The sequence below is a fragment of the Mus musculus genome, chromosome 17 (assembly GCF_000001635.26).
Source record: "Mus musculus strain C57BL/6J chromosome 17, GRCm38.p6 C57BL/6J".
NCBI lineage: Eukaryota > Metazoa > Chordata > Mammalia > Rodentia > Muridae > Mus > Mus musculus.
The window spans coordinates 85,009,488-85,032,373 of NC_000083.6; the positions used below are offsets into that span (position 1 = coordinate 85,009,488).

At 42.7% G+C, this 22,886-nt stretch overlaps 2 protein-coding genes across 13 annotated transcripts in view; both read left to right on the plus strand.

The window, feature by feature from the left end:
* The window catches only part of Ppm1b (protein phosphatase 1B, magnesium dependent, beta isoform), a 67,252-nt gene extending 52,747 nt beyond the window's left edge, over positions 1–14,505 (plus strand). For 4 of the 12 annotated variants that reach the window (NM_001159497.1, XM_030249594.1, XM_006523862.4 and 1 more), the window contains one exon: positions 14,209–14,505. In NM_001159497.1, coding sequence (NP_001152969.1) covers positions 14,209–14,247 — 39 coding nt within the window. In that variant the 3' untranslated portion in view covers positions 14,248–14,505. Of the gene's footprint in view, positions 1–4,078; positions 5,290–5,921; positions 7,642–13,544; positions 13,593–14,208 lie in introns of those variants that run through there. The other 8 variants (XM_011246321.3, XM_011246322.3, XM_006523860.4 and 5 more) reach the window with 5 other exon arrangements.
* A 4,354-nt stretch (positions 14,506–18,859) lies between these two features.
* Positions 18,860–22,886, plus strand: part of Slc3a1 (solute carrier family 3, member 1) — a 35,895-nt gene continuing 31,868 nt past the window's right edge. The window contains exon 1 of the mRNA NM_009205.2: positions 18,860–19,371. Coding sequence (NP_033231.2) covers positions 18,945–19,371 — 427 coding nt within the window. The 5' untranslated portion in view covers positions 18,860–18,944. The remainder of the gene's footprint in view (positions 19,372–22,886) is intronic.

A 22,886-nucleotide genomic window follows, 5' to 3' on the forward strand; every position in this document is an offset into this window, starting at 1 on the left:
AAAAGGTCTCTTAAGTTGTTTGCTAACATTGTTCTTTTAATTTTATATTTTAGAGCCTGTTCACTCTTACTAATGCAAACAATATTGATTAAGTTCCTGACCAAAACACAAAAATCTGTGAAAGACTCTGATAGGGATCATTAGTCAGGGGTTTGCAGATCCCCAGAAAGTCTTGAAAGTGTTTGCATATGTATACATTCTTTATTAATAAATATGTCTCTGGTTTTTATCAGTTTCTCAAAGGAGCCAGAGTCCCCCTACTCCGCAAGAATAATTGCCTAAAGGATTCTTCCTTATAACGTGTAAAGTACCCCTTCTTAAAGTACCTGGCTCTACAGTGATACCCTCCCTTCTGCTAACATGCTGGTTGCGAGATTGGGCTTAGTCTGATTTATTTTGAGTATAGCGTCAGTACCCACAGCAGTCAGTACCAAAGCTCTGCTTACTGGAGAGATGTATGCAGCTGGCTGGCAGATACAAAGCCCCTTGAGTAGGACAAAGTCTTCATTATTTCTGATCGTCTACATTTCTTTAACCTGAAAGGGTGAATTTGGATGGATGGCTTAATTCATAGTGTTTACCACACAGACCTGAGCACCTAAGTTTGATCTATGGGAAATACATAAAAATAGGGTGGAGATGGGACCCGAGGATCCCTGGAATGTACTAACTAGCCAGTCAGTGGGCTCCACGTTTACAGAAAGATTCACAGCTACAGGGCAGAGTGAGTGAGGAAGACACTAGAATTGACTCTATCTACATGCACGAACAGAGAGGGGGGGGAGGGAGGGGCGGGACGGGGGGGGGGGAGAAGACTCTAAAATAATGAGATAATTGGTAGCAAAGTGATTGCCACACAATCCACAATATCCTTCTAAAAACCCAGGTAGAGTGATGTGTGCTTTTAATCTTAGCACTGGGGAGCTGGAGATGAGTGGGGCTCACTGGCCAGCCAGCCTAGTCTAGCCGTCAGCCTCAGATGCAGGTGACAGTCCTTTCTCAAAGTGACATCATGTGAGCAGTGACACAAGAAGCTGACCTCTCTGACTTGCACGCATCTACAACAACAAAAAGGTTGCTGGGCTGAAGAGAGAGTTCAGCTGTTACAGGTGAGGCAGAAGACTGCTGATTGAGATACAAGTCTGTATTTGTATTTTGTGTATATTGTTATGTGAGGTTTTACTTATTTGTGTAGGTCTGTGCAGGTCTGTGCAGTTATGTATGCATATGTGTACACACTGTAGGTCCACGGATGTTGGTAACTTTGATCGAGTGCTCTCCACCCTTATCTTTTAAGTCTTCCATTGAACCTGAAGCTCATCAGTCTGACTAGACTGGCTGGTCAGGGATTCCGTGTCCTCCCTCCCCGCCTCCTCGTGCGTGTGAGAGAGAGAGAGAGAGACAGACAGACAGACAGAGAGACAGAGAGACAGAGAGGGGGCAGGGGGAGGAAAGAGATAGGGGTGTGGAGGTCAAAGGACAACCTCAGATTGTTCTTGCCTTCCATGTTTGAGACAGGTCTCTGTTTCTTAGCTGTGTGTGCCGGCCTAGATGGTCTGTAAGCGACTAGCCATTCTCCTGTCTTCACCTTCCATCTCCCAGGTGCCTAGGTATTATAGGCTTGTGCTTGTATTGAGGTTCTGGGGATTGAAGTTCAGGGTGACAGGCTCTGTAGCAGGTGCCCTTCCCTAACAGTGAGCCATCTCAGCAGCCTGCTAGTTAATCTTTTAAGGGGCTTCGATTTTGTTGCCCAGTTTGCACCTTACCTGGTTTACTTACTTACCTTCTTATTTTTATTATGAAAAGGATGTTCATATGGGGTGGGTGAGCATGTTCTGGTGTGTACTCACAGAGGCATCTGTCAGGCATCCTGCTGTGTCACTCCAGCTCTATTCCTTAGAAACAGGTTGTCTTAAGGAGTCAGCACCATGCTGGCAGGCAGCAAACCCCAGCTCTCTCCTGACTGCCTATCACAGGCAGCATTGGGCTTAGGCAGGGCCATGGCCATACCCTGCTTTGTGGTACTGGGGTCTGAATTCAGGTCCTCAAGCTTGAACAGCTAATGCTTTCACTCACTGAACTCTCTGCAGTGCCAAGGATGTGTTCTTGTAGTAAAATGTTTGTTTATTAAACTATGTTAGTCTAGATGACATAGACATTAAGGGAAATTCATTTTTGTCTCATCCTGTCTTGAGATTTTTGCATAGAATAAGAGTTTTACAAGAATGTATTTAGTCTTGTTTTGTGTATATAACATTTTGCCTGCTTGTGTAGTAGGTGCACCATGTAGATGTAGTGTCTGAAGGCAAGAAGAAAGCTGGAGCCTCTGAAGCTAGAGCTACAGATGGTTGTGAGCTGCCTTGTGGGTGCTAGAAACTTAACCCCAGTCCTCTTCAGGAATAGCAGTTACTCTCAACTGCAAAGCCATCCCTCCAGATTCCTGTAAACATTTTAAACATTATATATATATTTTTTATATGCACATACACATATAAATGGATACATACATACATACATATAAAAATTTAAATCATGGGTGTTTTGCATATGTGCCTTTGTATCACATGCATACCTGGTATCCGTGGAGGCTTGGGACTGGAGCTTCAGATAGTTGTAAGCCACTATGTTGATCCTAGGAATTGAACCCTGGTTCTTTGGCTTAACAGCCATTTCTCTTTTAACTGCTGAGCTCTCTCTCCAGCCTCTTAAACATCACTGTAAATAAGTGTCTAAATCCATTAGAAATTTCTCATGCAAAACTACTCATGTACCATAATGCATTCAATGGCACATTCAGATTGATGTTGGTGACAGGTGGGCATATTTCTGAACTCTGCTCCTCATTAACACAAAGGACAGAGCTCTTGTTACAGTATTACTCAAGAGGGTGCCTGTAAAGATGAAATGACCCTGTAAAGTTCCTAGCACAGTCCTTGGTTTCCCCTCCTGAGAGTTATGCAGGATATGGATAAGTAGGTGAAAATGTGTGTCCTAGTTAGAAAGGCTGGGAGGCCTGCAAGGTGGAGGTCCTTATTATATATACTAGGTACAGCGTAGGTGATCTGACAAGAAGCACAGAAAGGGCGCCCATGTGTTAAAATGGGCTGCATGGTGCAGGGATTTGTGTGTAAGGCTGTGTGATGGGTACGTGTGAAGGAGCACCTGTGGAAGACTGTCTGGAGTTCAGTTTGTCAGTTTAATTCATCAGTATGCATTGTGAGAGCTTTCTCTGCTAACAAGCTTAAGTAGATGTCATTTTAGAAACCCATGGACTTTCTAGTATTTAGTATTTAAAATATTGTATTTATCTAGAGATGATTTTGTTAAATATTGTATCTTAAGGCAAAAATAATTTTATTTTCAAAAGTTTTTAAATCTCCAAAAGAATCCAGTCTAAGTTTTCGTAGTTTTACATTTGTATCTTTTCTCCTACCAGTTAGAGATGAAGTAACTAACACTGTGATCACTGCTCAACATTCTACCCTTTGCCTCGCTTTAAAACACTAGATCACTTTAGCCAGCAAGTTTTTTGGGTTTGTTTGTTTGTTTGTTTGTTTGTTTTTTCGAGACAGGGTTTCTCTGTGTAGCCCTGGCTGTCCTGGAACTCATTTGTAGACCAGGCTGGCCTCGAACTCAGAAATCCATCTGCCTCTGCCTCTGCCTCTGCCTCTGCCTCCCAAGTGCCGGGATCAAAGGCGTGCGCCACCACTGCCCAGCTTTTCTTGTTTGTTTGTTTTTGTTTTTGTTTGGGCCAACAAGTTTTTTAAAGTAAATTATTTTAGGAAATGTTTGTGTTCATGTTGAATTTTAAAAGCAAAGTAAATTTTAGATTAAATCCCAGATGGTAATTGGAATAAGTCATAAACTGGTTTGTGGTAATTGGCTAAAAAATAATTTGATGTTACTATAAGAAATTTTTTATTAATCTGCACAGGTAAGAACTGATATTTAATGAAAATGTTCTATTAACTATGCTGCTTGTGGTAGAAAAAAAATAGTGCTTTGTGTGATGTGTTGTGAAATCCATGTGATATCCTAGTTTGTCTACTGACACTGGGGTCTTGAATCTTAAAAAAAGGCCTCCGATGAAGCAGAGGAAGGTGGATCACAGGGGAAATTGGTGGAAGCTCTCAGGCAAATGAGAGTTAACCATAGGGGAAACTACCGACAGCTGCTGGAGGAGATGCTGACTAGTTACAGGCTAGCTAAAGTAGAGGGAGAAGAGAGCCCGGCTGACCCAGCGGCTGCAGCTGCTTCTTCGAACAGTGATGGTGGAAACCCAGTGGCAATGCAGGAGAGAGACACTGAGGGTGGTCCTGCTGGCCTAGACAGCCGTAATGAAGATGCAGGGACAAAGAGGAGTGCTGAAAATATATGACCTTTTTTGAGTAATATCTTTGTGATCTTGATTTGACAGTTTTTACTTAGGAAGTATACTGTGTGCTTTTATATAACCATTTTGTTATTTGAATCTTGAAAAACTAGTTTTCTTATATTCCTATAGTCTTGGTTTTTTTAAAGGCCTTTGCATACACCTTTATGATAGTTTAAGATTGACTATTTATAGTACTTTGAATTTAATGAACTTATATGTCATTTCACATTGTATGCAGAAAACAGGTTGTCGTTATTAAACTCAGTAGTTTAATTCTTAGTAGTTAGGGTTAGAGATTACTGGTTGGAAAGACAACTATACATTGTGAGAAGAAACCTTGTTGTGTAGAATTGTTGTGTAGAATTGACACTGCTTATTTTCCATCCTCATACCTTTGCATAGTCAGCTTTGTAATCCATTTGTGTCTACTTACTGTTTTAGTTCTTCCAAGGATGGCTAGAGCTGGCCTATAACTTTCTTTTAGAGTTGATAATCTGTCTGTTTTAATTTGTTTATATTTTACATTTCTGTAGTTTTATTTTTAGAATTTATTGAGATGTGTGGTTATCTTTCCTTTCTCTGTATTCTTTATGAAAATTTTTAAAGAACTCTGTACTTTTCCTACAGCTTTCATTTGTATATTCTGTATAGCCTATTTACACATCACAATGTATGTCTCCCGCGTGCTTAGACTGGAACGATGCGTGTAGTAAATAAAGCCTGTGCTGTGGCCTCGCCTGCGCATTTGTACTCTCTCAGTTTCCACTTATTTCACAGTCAGCTTTGGGGCACTGGAAAACTCAATAAAGGTCATTTATGTCCTGGTAAATTTGGCACACTTTGGCTCAGCTGTTTTTTATCAACAAAAGAGAAAACATTTTAATTAAAAGTATATATTAAAGTCTTGCTTACTCAAAAATAATGTAGTTCTGCTGCTTTTCTGTGGTGCGGAACACTCATCTTTAGACTGCTTGGCACATGGAACTATTTAAGGAAATTCTCCCATGAGCATTGGTTATAAGTATTCATCGGGTGGTAACACGTATAAGAATCCTAAGCTACTTTAAAATAGGTTTTGTGTTTTGGCTTTGGTAAAAATTGATATTTTTAGTGGAGGATGCTGTAAATACCCAGATATTTTAAGCTTTTTTGTTTTTTTGTCTATACATTAACTTGTGCTTATATTTTTATATTCATGTTTCCAGTTGCATAATGTACCATAATTTAAAAGTTTGGGATCTTCAGACATTGTAGCTGATTATTTATTTTGATACATTTTTTCCAAACCAGGATATTTTTAAGTGTTTTTGGGAAAAGAAGGCCATTGGGTGGGAAGGGATGGGAGAAGAAAAATTCCAGTTTGTATGTTATACACGTGTCACACATTATAGAGTGCACACATCGCTCTGTTCAGATGCTTTATTTCAAATGGAAGGAAGGAAGGAAGGAAGGGAAATTGTTCACCTGATGTGTTCTCTTGTGAAATGCAGCCACCCTGGAGGTGGTACTGGTGTAATAACCCTGTTCTTCCTTTCTCTTCCTGTAGGGCGCTGGCGATCTAGAAGACTCATTGGTAGCCTTATAACCTTCTAAAATGCTTTTGATTCTGAAAATTGGGGGAAACTTTTAATCACATTTTCTTCAATACAAGGGGAAATATTCTTGTGAATTCACACTGTTTTGTGATATGAGCAGAAACCATTAGCATTTCCCACCATTGCCTCCCATTTGTGTTCCCCGTACTTACCACTCTTAGCATTGCCTGGACTCTACAGTATTTTTTGCCAACCTCAGGCATCTGGTTACAACTGTATTGAATTTTTGGCCCTAGAAAAACAAAATGGCCTACAAATGAACAAATGTGCCTGGGGTGCGTGGGAATAGCTAGCTATCCTCTGAAGGTGCGTTATGGGTTTGTTTGGGGTTTTTAAAGCAACACAAAACACAGCACAGACGCACGTAAGAGTAAGGACTGAGAAAGGTCCGAGCTTCCCAGCTCACTAAGGCGGGAGGAAGCCTTGTTAGTTCTGTGGCCTGGAGTTTCATGTGAGCAATTTACTATAGGATATGTATTTATTATTAATTGCTATTTAATTTTTTCCAATTTACTTGTATTACCAAATTGGGTTCTCCAATAATGTTGACATTGTAACACTGCCTTGCTTCAAGATCCGGTGTCCGGCAATAGTATAAACCCTTAAACACTGAGCATGTCTGCTGCGTCCTTCAGCTCTCCTAGAAGAGCTTGGAAAACCAAATGAATTAATTTATGGCTATTTATAATTTGCTTTGTCATCTTACTGGCTTTGAATTATTTTAATTGATGAGATTTTTCCTTTATAATGTAAATTGTGATCTTTTTGTTTTACATGTGGGTTTCTATAGTTTTAATTTTTTCAGCTTTTAAGATACAAGTTTTATGTAATTTGATATAATTTTTAACTGTTTATGTTATTTTAAAAGCTCAGAATATCACATCAAAATAGTATAAATACATTTTAAATTATCTATTTTAGATCTAAGGAAATACAGAGATATTTTCATGGGTTCAATAACCTTTCATTTTATAACATTGGGCACGGTACAGAGTGGCTGTCACATAGGTACTTAAATTATTTAGTTCTATTTTTACAATAACTTTGAATTTTTTAAGTTTTGCATGTATTGAATTTAGTGCTGAACATGAAGAGTAAAATATTTATCAAAAAGAAGTTACTGGAGTTTGGAGAAGTAATGAATGTATCCATTTGTACATGGTTCACATGTTGTGGATGCTCTGTAAACATTTTCCCATGTTTTAATTGTTTTTCAGCAGGTTGTGATGCCCTTTTGTGTAGTTAAAACAGGAGTCATTATCTGGTCCCATGTGAAATGGAATTTATGGTATTTTCTGTATCATTTTGCTGAGGCTGTTTCTGGGGAGCCACACATTTGAATGCAGACAGCTTTCCTGATCACTTGATTTCTTGTGCACCTGATTTTTGCTCTAAAAGGAATTACTGCCACAATATATTTTATTTATTCTCTAGATTTTAGTCTTGTAAGTTACAGTGCTTCACATGATGGTGGTAAAGCTACTTGTCCCTTCACTGGGGGTTGGGGGTTGTTAAAAGATGGGGAATGAAGAATGCCACTGGGTCACTGTTAACCTGTCCCCTGGTGAGACTGTACTGATAGTCCCTGTCCGGGATGGTCTTCTGATGTCTCCTACAATGCGGTGAGCAGAACCGACTTGTTACCTGAATAAAGAATCGATTTGAAAACGGTGTGACATATTACTCTTTGGTGTGATTTTCAAGAATAAAGACGCAACATTGGTTGTGGTTGAAACATGTATCATTGGCATACTTGTGGAAACATTGGTACGATCATAGATGAATTCTAGCTCTAAAAGAGGCTGGGTCAGCCGGACCACATAGGACACGACTAGTTAACCTCTCCGCCGCTCTAAAACCTCCTGTTGAGAAAAACGCCTCTTGAGTGGTTAGTGGACGTTGAAGTGGCAATACTGTGTTTATAACCTAGAAAGAGAAACCCACGGTTAATGTTTCTTTGCTCCGGTGACCTTTGCTGTCCAGTTTCTTGTAAAATTTGAACTCAGGACCCATTTTTAATTTTAAATTTTAAATATCCCAAAGAACTTTTTGCTTTTGTGGATTATATTGCTATCTGTATAGGAATTTAAAGCAGGTATTTTTGTCTGTAACTTTAAAACACCACACTAGCAGAAATAACACACTAGTTTATGAAAAATAATTTCTTAAGTATAAACAACAATAACAAACACAAAACATGGCACCGATTTCACTTTCCAGCAGGGGCTGCTTTTGTTTTGTTTTGTTTTGTTTTGAATGCCACATTTGTTTTGCACGCCACCACTTGGTGACCTGTTTGCTGAAGTCGGCCTCACACAGACCTGGTGAGGGAGGAAGATGTTAAGTTTAAAGCCTTTGCTGTGAGAAGACTGCGAGCTGTTCGTGTGGAGCCTTTGGGTTTGTCTTTCATTTTGATCAGATTTCTACCTATGCATGTTGGTCATTTGGAGAATACTAGTCACTGAATTGCATAATTTCTTTCAGTGCTGACATTTGTATTAGGTAATGGTTAAATTTTATTTGTTGATCAAACTGATTTTTAAAATCAGTTGGGAAGCTATCAAGAGATTTTTAAGAATTTTTAGTTTTCTTTTGAAAGATGAAATTTATCATTGGCAACAAAGACTGCCAGTTGTTCTTAAGTGACACGCTCACGTCGTGTATTGTGGAGGAGATGTCTCCTGGACAGTCATTCTTTCACACTAACCACGGTGATCTCATGAGAAGTGGCCAGCTAGTTCAGTCCACAGCTCCAATAATGGTGCCTTAGCGCGGGACTGACCATTCCGCCACACACTTAGAGTAGAAGTTGTTCTGTTCTGAGGTGATTTTGCTGTGTACCTAGATTGACCTCAGATTTAGGGTGTCCCCCTTCACCTCCCGCCCATGCTCCATGGTGGGATTACAGGCGTGCCACTGTAGTGGTCGTTGGGTGGAAAATGCATAATTCTTACTATAAGTAATGCTTGTTTTGTTGTCTTTGTCTTACATGGTTCTCGTTTGGGTTTTGAGACAAGGTGTCTCAGGATAGCCCAGGCTGACTTCAAACCTGTAATCTTTTTGCCTCAGCCTCTGAAGTATTTTGAGATTACAGGCATAAGCTGCCATGCTGTAATTTGAAGCTATGCTAGTTAAAGAGAAGGTTATCTGATAAGGTTTTGGTGGAGGCAGCTAAACAGTGTTCAGTGGAAACTACATTGTAGTTTTTACACAAAGTAGGTGATCTCTAGGTGTGCAGAAAATCCATTGTGAGAAGTGGTCCAGTGTGTAGAGATGGTTAGTATTACAAGTTAAATGCTTCTGTCCCCGTCCTGTCCTGTCCTGTCCTGTCCTGTCCTGTCCTGTCCCATCCTGCCCCCCCATTCAACTCTGGGAGTTTTTCTTTGAGCCCAAAAGCAAGACTGGGTAAGTGCTTTGATTTTTTTTTTTTTTTTTTTTTTTTTTTTTTTTTTTTTTTTTGCTTTTGTTCTGCTGGGAGTTGAACTGGGTTTTTCCTCAATGTAACCAGAAAGAACCGCTTAGTTACTCCTTCAGCCTAGGCTCCGGGTTTGTCCCTCCCCCTTTGATGAGTCATGTCACTGTGACATAGAAATAAAACTCGGCTCTCCCCAGTGTGTGACAGCACCCAGACTAAAGGGTGCCTAGGTGCCATTCTCAACTCCAGAGCACTTCTGCTTTTTCCTATTTGAGTCTCAGGACGGAGCCCTGGCTGGCCTTCAGCTCGGGAACTTGACTTCTGCCTCCTGAAAGTTGGGATTAAAGGAGAATAAGGAACTGTTAACTTTTAGAAGATAGAAATTAGGAAGTCAGTTGGCATCCCAAGTTATGACAGGCTGATGAACCTACATGGTTACTCACAAGAAATGACAGCAGGGAAAAGCTCTTGCCTACATTGTGGGCAGTGTTGCCTGGTATTGTGATCCACTTTACATGAAAGGTGGGAAAAGAGAAGTGGGAGTCTTGAAAGTGAAGATTAAAAGCTGTCACTGCTGGACTTGGCAGCAGGCTCACACTGGTATTCAGCAGGTGGAACCAAAGAGAGTTAGAGCTTTGAGTCCAGCTTGAGCTACATAGTTGAGACTGTTTCAAACACGAACCGATCTCCTTCCCCACAGATCCACCAACCATGTTTTGTTTTGTTTTGTTTGGGTATTATGGGGAGGAAATTGTGTTTCCTGGCCTTACTTAGGCTTAAACTTAACCTGCTCCCATTTCTTCTATATCCCCCTCTTCTGGAAAGTGAATATGAATGATTAAGTCACACCAAAAAACAGGCACACTGCCTAGTTTTGTGACTGTGGCATAGTATTTAGTGCTTTGCCCAGTCAAATACTAGAAATAAGATGACTAGGTCCTTAAGTGTTTGCATCACTGAGTTGGTGGTGCCAAGCATTATGCTAGAGATGCACAGATGGGTACCACGGGCCAGAGTGTCTCCATCCCTCCCTTCCTCGACGGTTGTCAATATTGCCCTTGTGTTTTGCCAGTGAGAAGTGTATTGACTTCTCTGAAGTCAGTTCTCACATCCTTCACACCATTGATCTTTTGAGTCCATCTCTTCCATTTGCCTTTTAACATGGTTGCTAATACCATGGTTAACTCTACTGAGAACATGGTTGCTAATACTGTCCTGTGTGCTCACACTCTCCCAGTCCGTTTTTCATCTCCTGCTAACTTTGCATATTGGGCCTCTCACTATTTAACCTTTTCCTTTATGGAATCACCCACATGTAATCCCTAATGTTTAAGTGTTGGGGTTTTTTTGTTTGTTTGTTTTGTTTTGTTTTTCGAGACAGGGTTTCTCTGTGTAGCCCTGGCTGTCCTGGAACTCACTCTGTAGACCAGGCTGGCCTCGAACTCAGAAATCCGCCTGTCTCTGCCTCCCGAGTCACCACGCCTGGCTTAAGTGTTTTTAATCATTTGGTTGGCTTTCTGTTTTTGAAGCATGGTTTTACTTTGTGTGTTTGAACTCAACTTTGTAGCCCAGCCTGGCCTCAATCTCGTTACAGTTTTAGCTCAGCCTCAAGAGAGCTGGGAGTTGTTGACTGCCCAGCTCTGAGTAGTTTTTTCTGTTTTGGGTTTTTTGGTTTTCTTTTGTTTTTTTGTTTTTTTCCTCTTGCTTACTTTTATCTCTCTAGCTTTCAGAGATACAGTCTGTGATGGGAGTGGCTATACTCACTGTTGACAAGGCTCGAATTGCCCAGTCTCTCCATGCATCACTAGTTCTCTGATGAGTCTTGGATGCCACAGTGGGAAAGTGGGAGAGCCCTCTTAGATTGCAGAAGAAACCTGACAGGAAGATACCCTACTCTTGCCATTTTTAGCGGTTTTTTTCTTTTTCTTTATTTCTCTCCATGTACATCCCTCAATTTTTTAAAATCCATAGTATTAATAATTTTTTTTTCACAGAGCTATTGTATAGACACCATGCCTCTGGTCAAATACTGATGACCCAATTGCATGTGGTCCATTTCTATGACCTACCTATAATCTGTTGCCTTTTGTGTAAACTCTTACAAAGACCACAATGTTGGTTACTGTAGCCTCAGGCGCCCCTTTCTAGACAGCATGCCCTGTCTTCATTTTATTTGAGTTTGGTTCTTTTTAGTGAAAGTGGAATTAAGCTGTACTCTCTTAATAGGTCCATTCTGGACTCTAAAGTGGGTAACTCCTTATGGTAATGACTTTTCTTCGGTGTATATGCTATGTGTGTGTAGGGGGCGGGGGGCTGCATGCCAACAGTAGGCTCTCATTTTACCATGTGTGTCCCAGGGATCAAACTCACGTAGTCAGTCTTAACGGCAAGCTCTTTGACCTGCTGAGCCATCTTGCCAGCCCCTCCATTGTGAACTTTTGAACTATAATTCATTGTACTGCTCACTCAAGTCCGTCTGCCACATGGACCCTTTTCCTTACGCAGGTTCAGCAATACAGGAAAACTCAGTCTTAATAATTATTCAAAGTTTGCATATTTATCATGGTTTCGTATTTTTACTTTTTATTTATCTTTTATTTTTTTAAGTCCCATTTAATATATTGAATTCCTACCCCTTAAAAGTATTCCATCCTAACGTCAGCTGACTGTCTCTAGACTTTTCCTAATTTAAGGCACATGGTACCAAGGAAGAATAACCGTGTAGCATACTCTGTCCCTATTCAGACTTTGAGTAGCTTGATAGAAAGGAGGAAGGGCTGGGCTGAAGCAGTTCTGAATGCTGCGCTTTTCCAAACACATCTAGGGCTGGGGAGCTGAAAGAAACATGTCATTAAATGGCTATGACAAACTGCTTTGTAAGTATTCTGCAGTCTCTGAACTTTGAAGCATCACCTGTCAGTAGCATTGTCACTGCTTTTAGTAAAATTGTCCTAGTGTAGTGGCGCTGTGCCCGCTTAGTCAGTCTTGTTCCTATTTCAGCCCGTCACTGAGTGCTGTATACTGTTTAGACTACGGTCAAGTGCCGTTTAAAATTATTTCTGAACTGATTTAGTAAATAAGTGAAAGTCTAAGCCTTAGAAACCACTTAGAATATATGAAGTGAATTTTAGTAAAGCCTCGTTCCATGGTCGAATTGTCATTTTTCTTTATGATACACAACAAGAGAGTGCGTGCAGTCTCAGCATTGAAGTATGATGTGTACAGCCTGCGGCGGTGCCGCGCAGACTAAGTACAGCAGAAGTACTTGAATGAAAACAAAGTACAGAAACAAAATCAATTAGATGGTTCTGAGTTGTCTTCCAGTGTAGTATACAAGAGTGCCCGTTTTTCCCCGCTTTCTCATTCTGCATATTGCCAGTTTGATGAGTGAATAGCAAATGGTATTAAGTGTTTTAAGTCTCAATTATACGATTATATAATATATGAACTTTTAATCTCATTTATCCAAGTGTATCTTTTATTAAAATTTGCCTATATAGTTTGTTTGTTTGTTTGTTTTTTGGTTTTTCGAGACAGCGTTTCTCTGTGTAGCCCTGGCTGTCCCGGAACTCACTTTGTAGACCAGGCTGGCCTCGAACTCAGAAATCCACCTGCCTCTGCCTCCCAAGTGCTGGGATTAAAGGCGTGTACCACCACGGCCGGCTCCTATATGATATATTAATGTTCGTTTTCTTTACATTTAGGCAGTTAACCTTAGCCTTACCACAGTGCTGAATCATTACCTCCACCTCACTGGTGCTGCTTAGGGCTTGTCGGTGCAAGCTGCTTGCTGAGAGGCAGGGCTAAGGGCAGCTACATGTTCCATTAGGAACAACTGAGTTCCTAAGAGAAGCAGAGTGTTGCAGCATCCTCTAGACCCTACGGCACACTGGTTTTCCTTCTGCTGGAAAGCTTTCCCTGGTGCGGAGGAAGCACTTTGAGCCCTGATGGAGGCAGCACTTGAGAGAGCTCAGAGGCTCAGTGCTGAGCAGACCCTGAAGTTCTATTCAAACTCGAACTGAGTGATGCTTTTTGGTTTTTCTCTGAAGGTTTTAAAGTAGTTTACATAGACTGCAAAGATCTTACGTGTTAAACTTAATGAACTTTAAGGAGTCATTTATATGCAAAAGTTTTAGAATGTTATCATTTTCTTCAACAGTTTTACCAACCTTCAATTGCATACAGTGACAATGTTTTCCTATTATGAGTAAGTAGATGCAATTTTTCCTTTATGACTGCTGTCCTTCTTAGTAAAGACAGGCTCAGACATTTAACTCAGCTGCATGTAAGGATCAGAATAGAATACGGCATCTTCCTATAACTCTTCCTGCATCCCCTGGTTCCAGCCGTTGGCAGAAGCCAGCCTTGTCCCTTTGTTTATATTGACTGTTGCTTTGGTTGTGTTTTAGTCATTCCATGTCACTCTACTGTAATGGTATCATGTCATCTTGAGTATCAGCTTTAGTATACTCTTGTCTGTGCCCCTCGTTTGACTTTTACCCCAAGAAAAAGTAGAGTGTGCGTCCTCCTCAGGGTGAGCTGTGGGTAGTGTGGGCAGTAGTTCCCTGGTTGGTGTGGTTTTCAATGCGTAGAATGCATAGGGATGAGCTCCCTCCCTCTCAGGGAGATGCTGCATCTCTCTAGTTACAGAAGTGTTCACAATTCCCCACCACAGCTTCAGCTTCCTTTAAACGGGTACCTTCTTAAATTCATTCATTCCTTTCGTGTTTCTTAGTGCTGTTCTGAATGAACTATCCCCCTCCCCCCTCCCCAACATAGTCACTTAAAGCAAAAATGGTCTCAATATCTATCGTTTCCACCAGATGGCAGACTTGAGCACGTCTATTTGTAAACCCAGCTGAGAACTCTGGTGACAAAGCAGAGGCCGACCGACCTACCAAGAGCCCGGAAGTACATAGAAGAACAAAAGTTTTGTTTTGTTTTTGTAAACTTGAAAGAAAAAAAAAAAAAACGAGTCGAGCATTCCACCAGTGCAGGATCTGTTCTGCTCTGAGCTTTAATCTTCTAGCCTGTCAGCGGAGGCGGAGGCACGCTCCCACCGTGCTGTGCAAACCTTGCCTTTCCATGTTCACGCAATAAATGCCTTTGGCTCCTTGGTAGCACTGTGGTTTTATTCCAGGGACTCCAGAGGTAAGAGCTTTAGTCTGTCACCACCATTCTGCTGCTCACCCCCACCCCGCCCGCCCGCCCGCGTACCATTCAGACTGGTGGGGCACATCTTGAGGCTGGCTTGGGTTTTTTGTTTGTTTTGTTTCTTTAATCATTCCCAGGACTCTCGTGAGAGGAGATACGAGGTTTGTACATGGAAACAAATCTGTTCTTCAGTAATACAAGTTACTTCCGAGACCTGTATTGAGGAATGCAGGAAATAGAGTTTTGCTCCCTCTGGCAAGTTAGTTGCTGGTAGGTGCACCTGCAAGCGGCCTGAAAAGGTTCTTTGAGCTAATACATCATCTGGAAGACCTTCCTCGAGTTCATTACTGCATCAGGGTCACACCCAGGGCTTTCCACGTGCTGGGCACGCACCCAGCACACCCACACTCCTCGTACTGGCGTCACAACCCCACAGATTAGCCAGTGTGTCTTACAGTTAGGGAATGGGCAACCACGGAACCCCCAGCATCAACACCCCTTTCTCAGAGGTGGAATTCTCAAGATCAGAAGTACAAGGAAGTCTGGCTAGAGAAAGCAGCCGCACATTTGGTGTCTGTACCAAGGTTACTGCTGCTGCTTTAGGGACTTTGGAGCAAACTGTGAGGGTGCCACCTGCCCATCTCTTTTAGGGAAAAAAAAAACCATTGAAAGGTTTCCTGGAGGTTTGGATCTCTGGGTAATTCAGTTCTGAAGTTACTCAGAAAAGCAAACTTTGGTGTGGTGGATTTATTTCTGCACATTTAACCTGCTTGGCTTTGTGCTTTCTGACAGCACTGGAGTGTTTACACCCTTAGCTGGGGTTAAGTGTGCCCAGATTAAAAAATAAGAGAATTAGAGTTGGTTAGAATTAGCTGCTTCAGAATGGAAGAGGTAACTCAAGCCACCACCCAAAGGCTGACGAGTTGGTTACATAAAATAACTTTTGAAAAGGAATTCCTTTGGCAGCAGGGGGGTGGGGGACACTCATGATTGACTAAGGCTATCAAGGCTCACACAACCGTAAAGTTGTGGGTGCCATGTAATGCCTCTTTTTGTATGCAATTTGTCAAAAACTTGAGTCTCAACAAGATGGATGGCAGGTAAAGATGCTTGTTCCTAATCCTGATGGTCGTTTTGGACCCCTGGGACCCACCTGGTAGGAGAGAAATGATTTCCACGGGTTGTCCTCTGACCTCCAGTACACTCTGGGATGCACATGTACGCAAGAATTGCCCGACACATAGTGCAATTCAAACACTGCTTTACTCAACTGGAACACACCTTTAGTCCCCGCACTTGGGAGGCAGAGGCTGACAGATCTATGGGCTCAAGGCCAGCCTGGTCAACAGAGTGAGTTCCTGAATAGGCAAGGCTCCACACAGAAAACCTGTCTACAAACACACACACCACCACCACATGCTCTTCTAGTGGTCCAGGGTTGTATTCCCGGTACCCACATGAAGGCTTACAACCAGCTGTAACTCCAGTCCCAGAGGATTGAATATTTTGAGTGAAAAATTTAACCACTTATCATTTTTCCCTGTATTATCTGCTTATTGCCTTTGTTTCTTTGTCTACCTTTCTGTGTTGATCTGTCAAGCAGATGTCTACACTCTGACATGTCCCATGTCAGAGATGTTACAACACATGTTTTCTAGCTGTGTGTGCTTTGCCCTTTTTATTTATTTTTTAAGATTGACGTACCATGATTTTATGTACATGAGTACTCTGTCTTCAGACACACCAGAAGAGAGCAACTGATCCCATTACAGATGGTTATGAGTCTCCACATGATGACTGGAAACTTAGTCAGGACCTCTGGAAGAACATGGAGTGCTCTGAACCACTGAGCCATCTCTCCAGACCGTCCATCTTATTTCTAAAGCAGAAGAACATACCTGCCCCGCCCCCTCCAGGCCGTAGGACTTACACTTTTCATTGTGTTTAGGAAAGCTTTTCAATTCTAGGACTATTTTTGTGTATTTTTAAAACAAATGTTTTGTTTTTTTTAACTTTTAAAGTCGATGTACATAGTAGTTAGTTTGTTTTAAGGAATAAGATGAGCTTCATAGCTTCAGTATTTTTTCTAAATAGCCAGTGGTCCAACATTACTGCTTCTCTGTACTTTATACTCTCCTTTATATACATATATGCATATATACATACAACCATGATACCAAATATTCCTACCCTTTGTCTCAAGTCAGTGTAGTGTCTGTTTCAAAGTATAGTATGGCTAGCCTCAATTACCCCACAAAATGTCAATGCTCTTGGCACACATTGCCAAATTACTTCGTAGATTTCATTTGTCTAGATAAGTTTCCTTATCTGCAGAATGTGTTGTTAATGTGATTGAGAAACGCTATTTTTTTCTGTGGTATAATAAACCATTCTGTGTGAGATGTCCATTTAAACCATCTCTTCCAAGTTTTCTGCTGACATTTAATGTCTGACCGGGTAGTATGAAGTTCCACGATATGCACATCTGCGTAAGATCTGCCAGCATAAACGTTTCATGTTAAAGGTAAGTGCTTTGGTTGCTTGCTTGTTGCAGACATATCCTACGACTTGTGGTTTGCCCTTAGTGGCTCTGCCTTGGTGTAGTAAACTGAAAAGTGTTACTCTAGTGGGCCAAGCAGTGAGCTCACGATTTGTTTTATTGTTAAAAGTGCCCTCCAGGCCAGAGCCCAGCTACTAGTCCAGTTCCCACACATGCTCAAGGACTGTAGTGTGTGCAACCTCAGCCACAGTGTGGGGAGGGTGAACAGGGATATTTCTATGGTGTGTTTATTATTTGACAGATAACAGTATCGAGACATGAAAAGGAGCTCATTCCATTAGCCACCTCTGAATTCAAGGCCAGCCATGTCTGTCTGCTATAGTGACTTCTGAGCTAGCTAGAGATGCATAGTGAGACTTGGTCAAAACAAACAGCAGCACACAACTGCTTCGTTATAAAAGTTTCATGTATAATTAATGATGAGAAACACCATTGCAGGGTATGAGGGGGGTTGACATGTCATGACTGCATTAAACAAGAACACTAAGTTGCTCTACAGAAAACCCTGTAGTATTGGGCACCCAGACAACAGGAAACAACGGGTGCTGCACCTGGGTTCGACCCCAGAACCCAGGCAAAGTGGAAGGAGACATCCAACTTGACAGTGTCCACTGAACCGTCTCTCAACACCGCATCCCCCCCACCCACCCACACACACACAATTTTTTTAATTAAAAAAAAAAGTCTAATCAAAGCTTCCAAGTGTGGCTGATCATCTCATTCCTTGAGACCTGGGGAATCTCTAAGGCCAGCCTTTCAGCAAGTTTCTGGGGACTTGCAAATGTGTCCTACACTTGTCAATGATTAAACAACTGTTACGTGCAAGGATTAAAGACTGTGTGCATGTAGTACAACGCATGAACTTGCAGTGCTCAGCATCCTGCTCCCCCACCTCCTGGAAGTGCTTACAAGAATGTTTGAGCACACATACAGAGCTTAGTCATACACAAGGGCTGTCTGGAGTCAGCCTGGGATAAAATGATGTTGCCTGCCTCCAGAGCCACCTCCGTGGGTCTATAGGAAGACACTTTAAAAAAAAAAGGGGACAGCCAGTTTCTCCTTATTAGTTCAAGATCATTTTTATACCTAGCTAAAGAAAGAACATGATGCTTCAACCATTGTAAAACAGATTTAACACTACCCATTTCTTTAATAATTGGCTCAGTGGCAAATGGTCTGCGTTGTTGTAGGACCACAATTGTCCATCTCGAAAACTCATCAAAATCCCCAGGTGGAATTCTATTCCATTGGCCAACAGTTTCCCACAGTTCCTCTGAAACCCACAAGCACCCGTCTGTTTTCTGCTTCTGTGACTATAGGTTCTTTCTCGAAGGGGAACCACACAATATTTGTCTTGGATGTGTTTTTTTTTTTTTTTCCTCAGCATAATGTCCCCAAAGCCCATCCATCCTGTAGTATGTATCAGACTTGTTTCCCCTTTCAGGGAATAATTTCTGTGCGTTCATTTCACATTGCCCATCTCTCTGGGTCCCCACCATCCTTTGTAGTTTTGTGAATCGCATTACTGTAGGCAGTTGGTACTCACACAAGTAGCATCTTACAGCGTTTGGACCCTGCCTCTTCTCCGCAGTCTCCTCCTTCACATACTGTTACTGTAGATGAGTCAGCCACCCGGTATAAAGATAATTTTTGCACACACACACACACACCCCTCCTCCCGACCCCCTTTATTGAACTTTACGCAATCTTCCTTGGCTGGACAAAGTCCAGCCATGATTATTTATAAACCATTCAAAGCTCATTAACAAAGCACAGCGCTCAGCAAGACACCTTTCTACCTCTGTCCCTGCTGGAAAGCACCAGGAAGAGCTACACAGGGTAGACATGGATGAGGACAAAGGCAAGAGAGACCCCATCCAAATGAGTTTGAAGGGATGCCGAACCAATAACGGGTTTGTCCAAAATGAAGACATTCCGGAGCAGGACCCAGACCCAGGCTCCAGGGACACCCCACAGCCCAACGCCGTGAGTATCCCTGCTCCAGAGGAGCCTCACCTAAAGGCGGTGCGGCCCTATGCAGGGATGCCCAAGGAAGTACTCTTCCAGTTCTCCGGCCAGGCTCGCTACCGGGTGCCCCGAGAGATCCTCTTCTGGCTCACCGTGGTTTCCGTGTTCCTGCTCATTGGAGCCACCATAGCCATCATCGTCATCTCTCCAAAATGCCTTGACTGGTGGCAAGCAGGTCCCATATACCAGATCTACCCGAGGTCTTTTAAGGACAGTGACAAGGATGGGAATGGAGACCTGAAAGGTGCGTGTTCGCCGCTCAGGACCAACTAGTGGAGGGTGGTTTGTGGCCCCATTCTGTGCCTGGCTTGTGTTGTAAGCACATTCCAGGGTGGCTGGCACCCATTTCCTGGGAGTTAATTCAAGCCCCACGCAGCAGAAGTCAGCAAGCCTTGCTCTTGATGCAAGGCTATCTGCTGAAGGCTTTAGAGCCACGGGGTTGTTGAATCTCTCGTCCACTAAACCCATGCACATGTTCACTCGTCGATCCTGAAATTTTGTAGCTCCGTGTTTCATCTGAGACTAGCTCTCCTGGCACAGGCACAGCTTGTAGTCTAGCTGAGAGTTTATTAATAAATACATCGTGTTATATAAATGTGATGTCTGCGGAAGGGGAAGACTCTTCAAGTTTCAATCCTGAGAGAGGAGAGCAAGCTAGAACCAACAGTGTGTTAGTTGTTGCCTAATAATGGATTTCCCACAGCAATAGCCATAGTAGTAGAAGAATAGAACCAAAATTTTGTATTTTTTAAAATTAAACTAAAAGTCCTATATGTAATTTCTTATCCTTATAATTGAATGCTCCATCGGTCATGTTAAGATTGAAACTGCTAGACAGTGGGCGTAAACTGGATTGGCTGGGTCACCGTGGTTTAGGACAGAATAGAGTTGGTTGCTATCCCTCTGCTTGTAATGAGTTCCAGGACATCCTGGACTAAACACACACACACACACACACACAGAGAGAGAGAGAGAGAGAGAGAGAGACAGAGAGAGAGAATATTTTTAAAGGGCGTGCAGTAAGAAGAGATAAACTAGGAAGGAAATTCTTTTCTTGCAATGATTATTTGTTTGAAGAAGAAACCAAGATGGTGTGGTAGAGTCAGTGCGTGAGCACACCCCCACCTCCTTAATGAAAGGCTTCTTTTTGTACCCTGTCCGGTTGTTTCCCTTTCTCTGACTTTTTCTCCTCACTCTCAGTGCTGTGGATGTGGATCCCAGGGCTGTGCCTACCACCGGCCTATTTCAGCAGCCTTTCCACTCTAAAAAATAATGCCTCCATCCTCACTGTCTATCTGTCCCCAGAGGCACAACTCAGAGCTGCCACCTTGATTAGGCTTTATCTTCCACCTTAATCACGGTCCCTTGCTACTTTGGATGGTTATGGCCTCTGTGAGCTTCTGTTGCCTCTCTTACTCAGCAAGTGTTGGTGAAGTTGGATTTTGACAACCCAGAACCAGGGACACACTTCTACCTCCTGGTCCTGCCTCTCTAGCCCACTCCTAGGTGTCTTCCAAGTTCCCACAAATACGCAGTTTCTAGACAGCTCTGTGTGTTCGTTTTTTGCTTTTTCACTGGGGAGCAGAATTCCTGTCCTCCAGGAGGTTCTGCTCCTTATGCTCAAGGGTTCTGTTATTCTGAGGAAATCACCCCAGCTTTGGCTTTAGTGTTGTCTTCTGTCTCTCCAAAGGTGGGACTGGGATCACTCAGTCCCTTGGTAGTGTGTTTTCCCGGCCCCTCGACAGCCCCGCCCCCAGCTACCCCAGTCTTCTTCCTTCCTCACTTCCTTGTGCTGGAGCATCCATTCTGCACCAGGGTCCCCTACATGCTCAGCCCCGTGCTTGCTTCTGGTTTAAGTAGAAATATTTCTGTCGCCAGCTGATGCTCAGGAATGTTACAGTCAACTGTAAAGACAACACAAATGAGCAGCCTGCCCTGCTACAGCTTAAGGGCCTAGATCCTTTGAGCTCTTAGTCGGAGCCTCAGCCTGAGCAGCCCTAACAGCCAGGCTCAGCAACCATTCTCAACAGGCCAGTTAGTTAGATCCTCCTGATAGAGAAAAGCAGAGACTGATTGAACATGGCCAGGTTGGGAAGAAATCCCTAGTTCTTGACGTGAAATGTAGGCTGGAATAAAAGGCAGAAGAAATGCATAGCAAAGCAGTCCTGGCCAAGGCGTGGCCATCTCCAGTTGATGCATCACTGTCCAGCCCCAGTCATCCTGGGGCTCTGACGAGGTGCTCAGAGCTGTGAGAAATTTCTTTCCTGGAAACAAGCGCCTCCCCTGGCTGTCACGGGCTTCAGTCTTTTCCTTCTCCCAACAGGAGATTCTGGAGGAAAATGTCAGTTCTGAAGGACTTTGTCTCAATAGTCTGATAACCAAAGAGTGTCTCTAGAATGTCTTCACTTCTGCCAGGGAGGTGCTGGCAGGGTCAGGCGACTTTGTGCTTCAGTCTTCTTGACGTCCTGCTTGCTTAGATGTGGCATGCTTTAGGTAGGCTAGTGGAAACACAGAGAATACTGCCTCGAGGCTTCGAATCTGCATTTAGGACCATGACCTAGAAGCCACAGCAGCTTTCGTCCCACAAGGTTCTACGGATAGGGCTTAACTTCCAAGCCGGGCGTGGTGGCACATGCCTTTAATCTCAGCATGCGGGAGGCAGAGGCAGGCAAATTTCTGAGTTTGAGGCCAGCCTAGTCTAAAAGTGAGTTCCAGGACAGCCAGAGCTATACAGTGAAACCCTGTCTCAAAAAATCAACCAAACAAACAAACAAACAAAACCCACTTCCATAGGTCCCTCCGGCATGCCTAGAATCTCTGGTGTAGCCGTTCTACATAAGTGAATGAGAACCACTGCTGTAAAGACAGCCTGAGAGAACATGGAACCCGGCAGATTCTGGCACACACCCTCTCCCTCCCCGTCACAGTTCTGCCTGATTCCTCTGTTCCAGATAATAGCTCTTGCTGCTTTGCTCAGTTACTTAATCATTTCCCATGCTGAGACCCACTTACCCTGTGACACTCCAGCCCACAACTTTGCTCATCAACTCCTCTGCCCCAGACGGTCAGAGCTAACAAAAGGTAGCTTGCACAGACAGCTCTTCTCCAGTCCAGGTATCAACCCATTCCAACCTCTTTATATTTTTATAGTAGCACTGTGTAAGGTTAGTTGTTTTCCAAGGTGATAATTGATTTTAATAATATATTTTGTTTAATGAAATTTTTTTTCTGTATCAGTAGATCAACATAAGACACTATTGACACATATTAAATTCTTTCTCTTTGTACCAGGTGTTAAAAATCTGGTATGTGCCCTCCCTTCCAGCACATCCAACCCAGATGAGACACATTGCAACTGCTCAATAGCCACATGTGGCAAGCTGCCTTGGGAGGGGCGGTACTTTTCAAACATTAATCCTAATCCCAACACTTGGGGAGGCAGAAGTAGGTGGATGTCTATGAGTTCAAGGCCAGCCTGATGCTAGGTGATGCAGAAGAATAGGATGCAAAAGCACACATGGGTCATAAAAGGCACTCTAAAGCTGCTGTTTCTCTGGCCTCCACCCCGTATCCCTTTTTCTCTTTTCATAGTGGATATGTGAATTCAAGTTTTTGAGTATTGAAAAATATTTTCTTTTCATTGAAAAAGTCCAATGTGCTGTTCCTTTGAAGCAGTGATTTGTGAGAGGTAGGCTTGCTTCCTAAAACCACTAACATCTTTATTTACACACACACACACACACACACACACACACACAC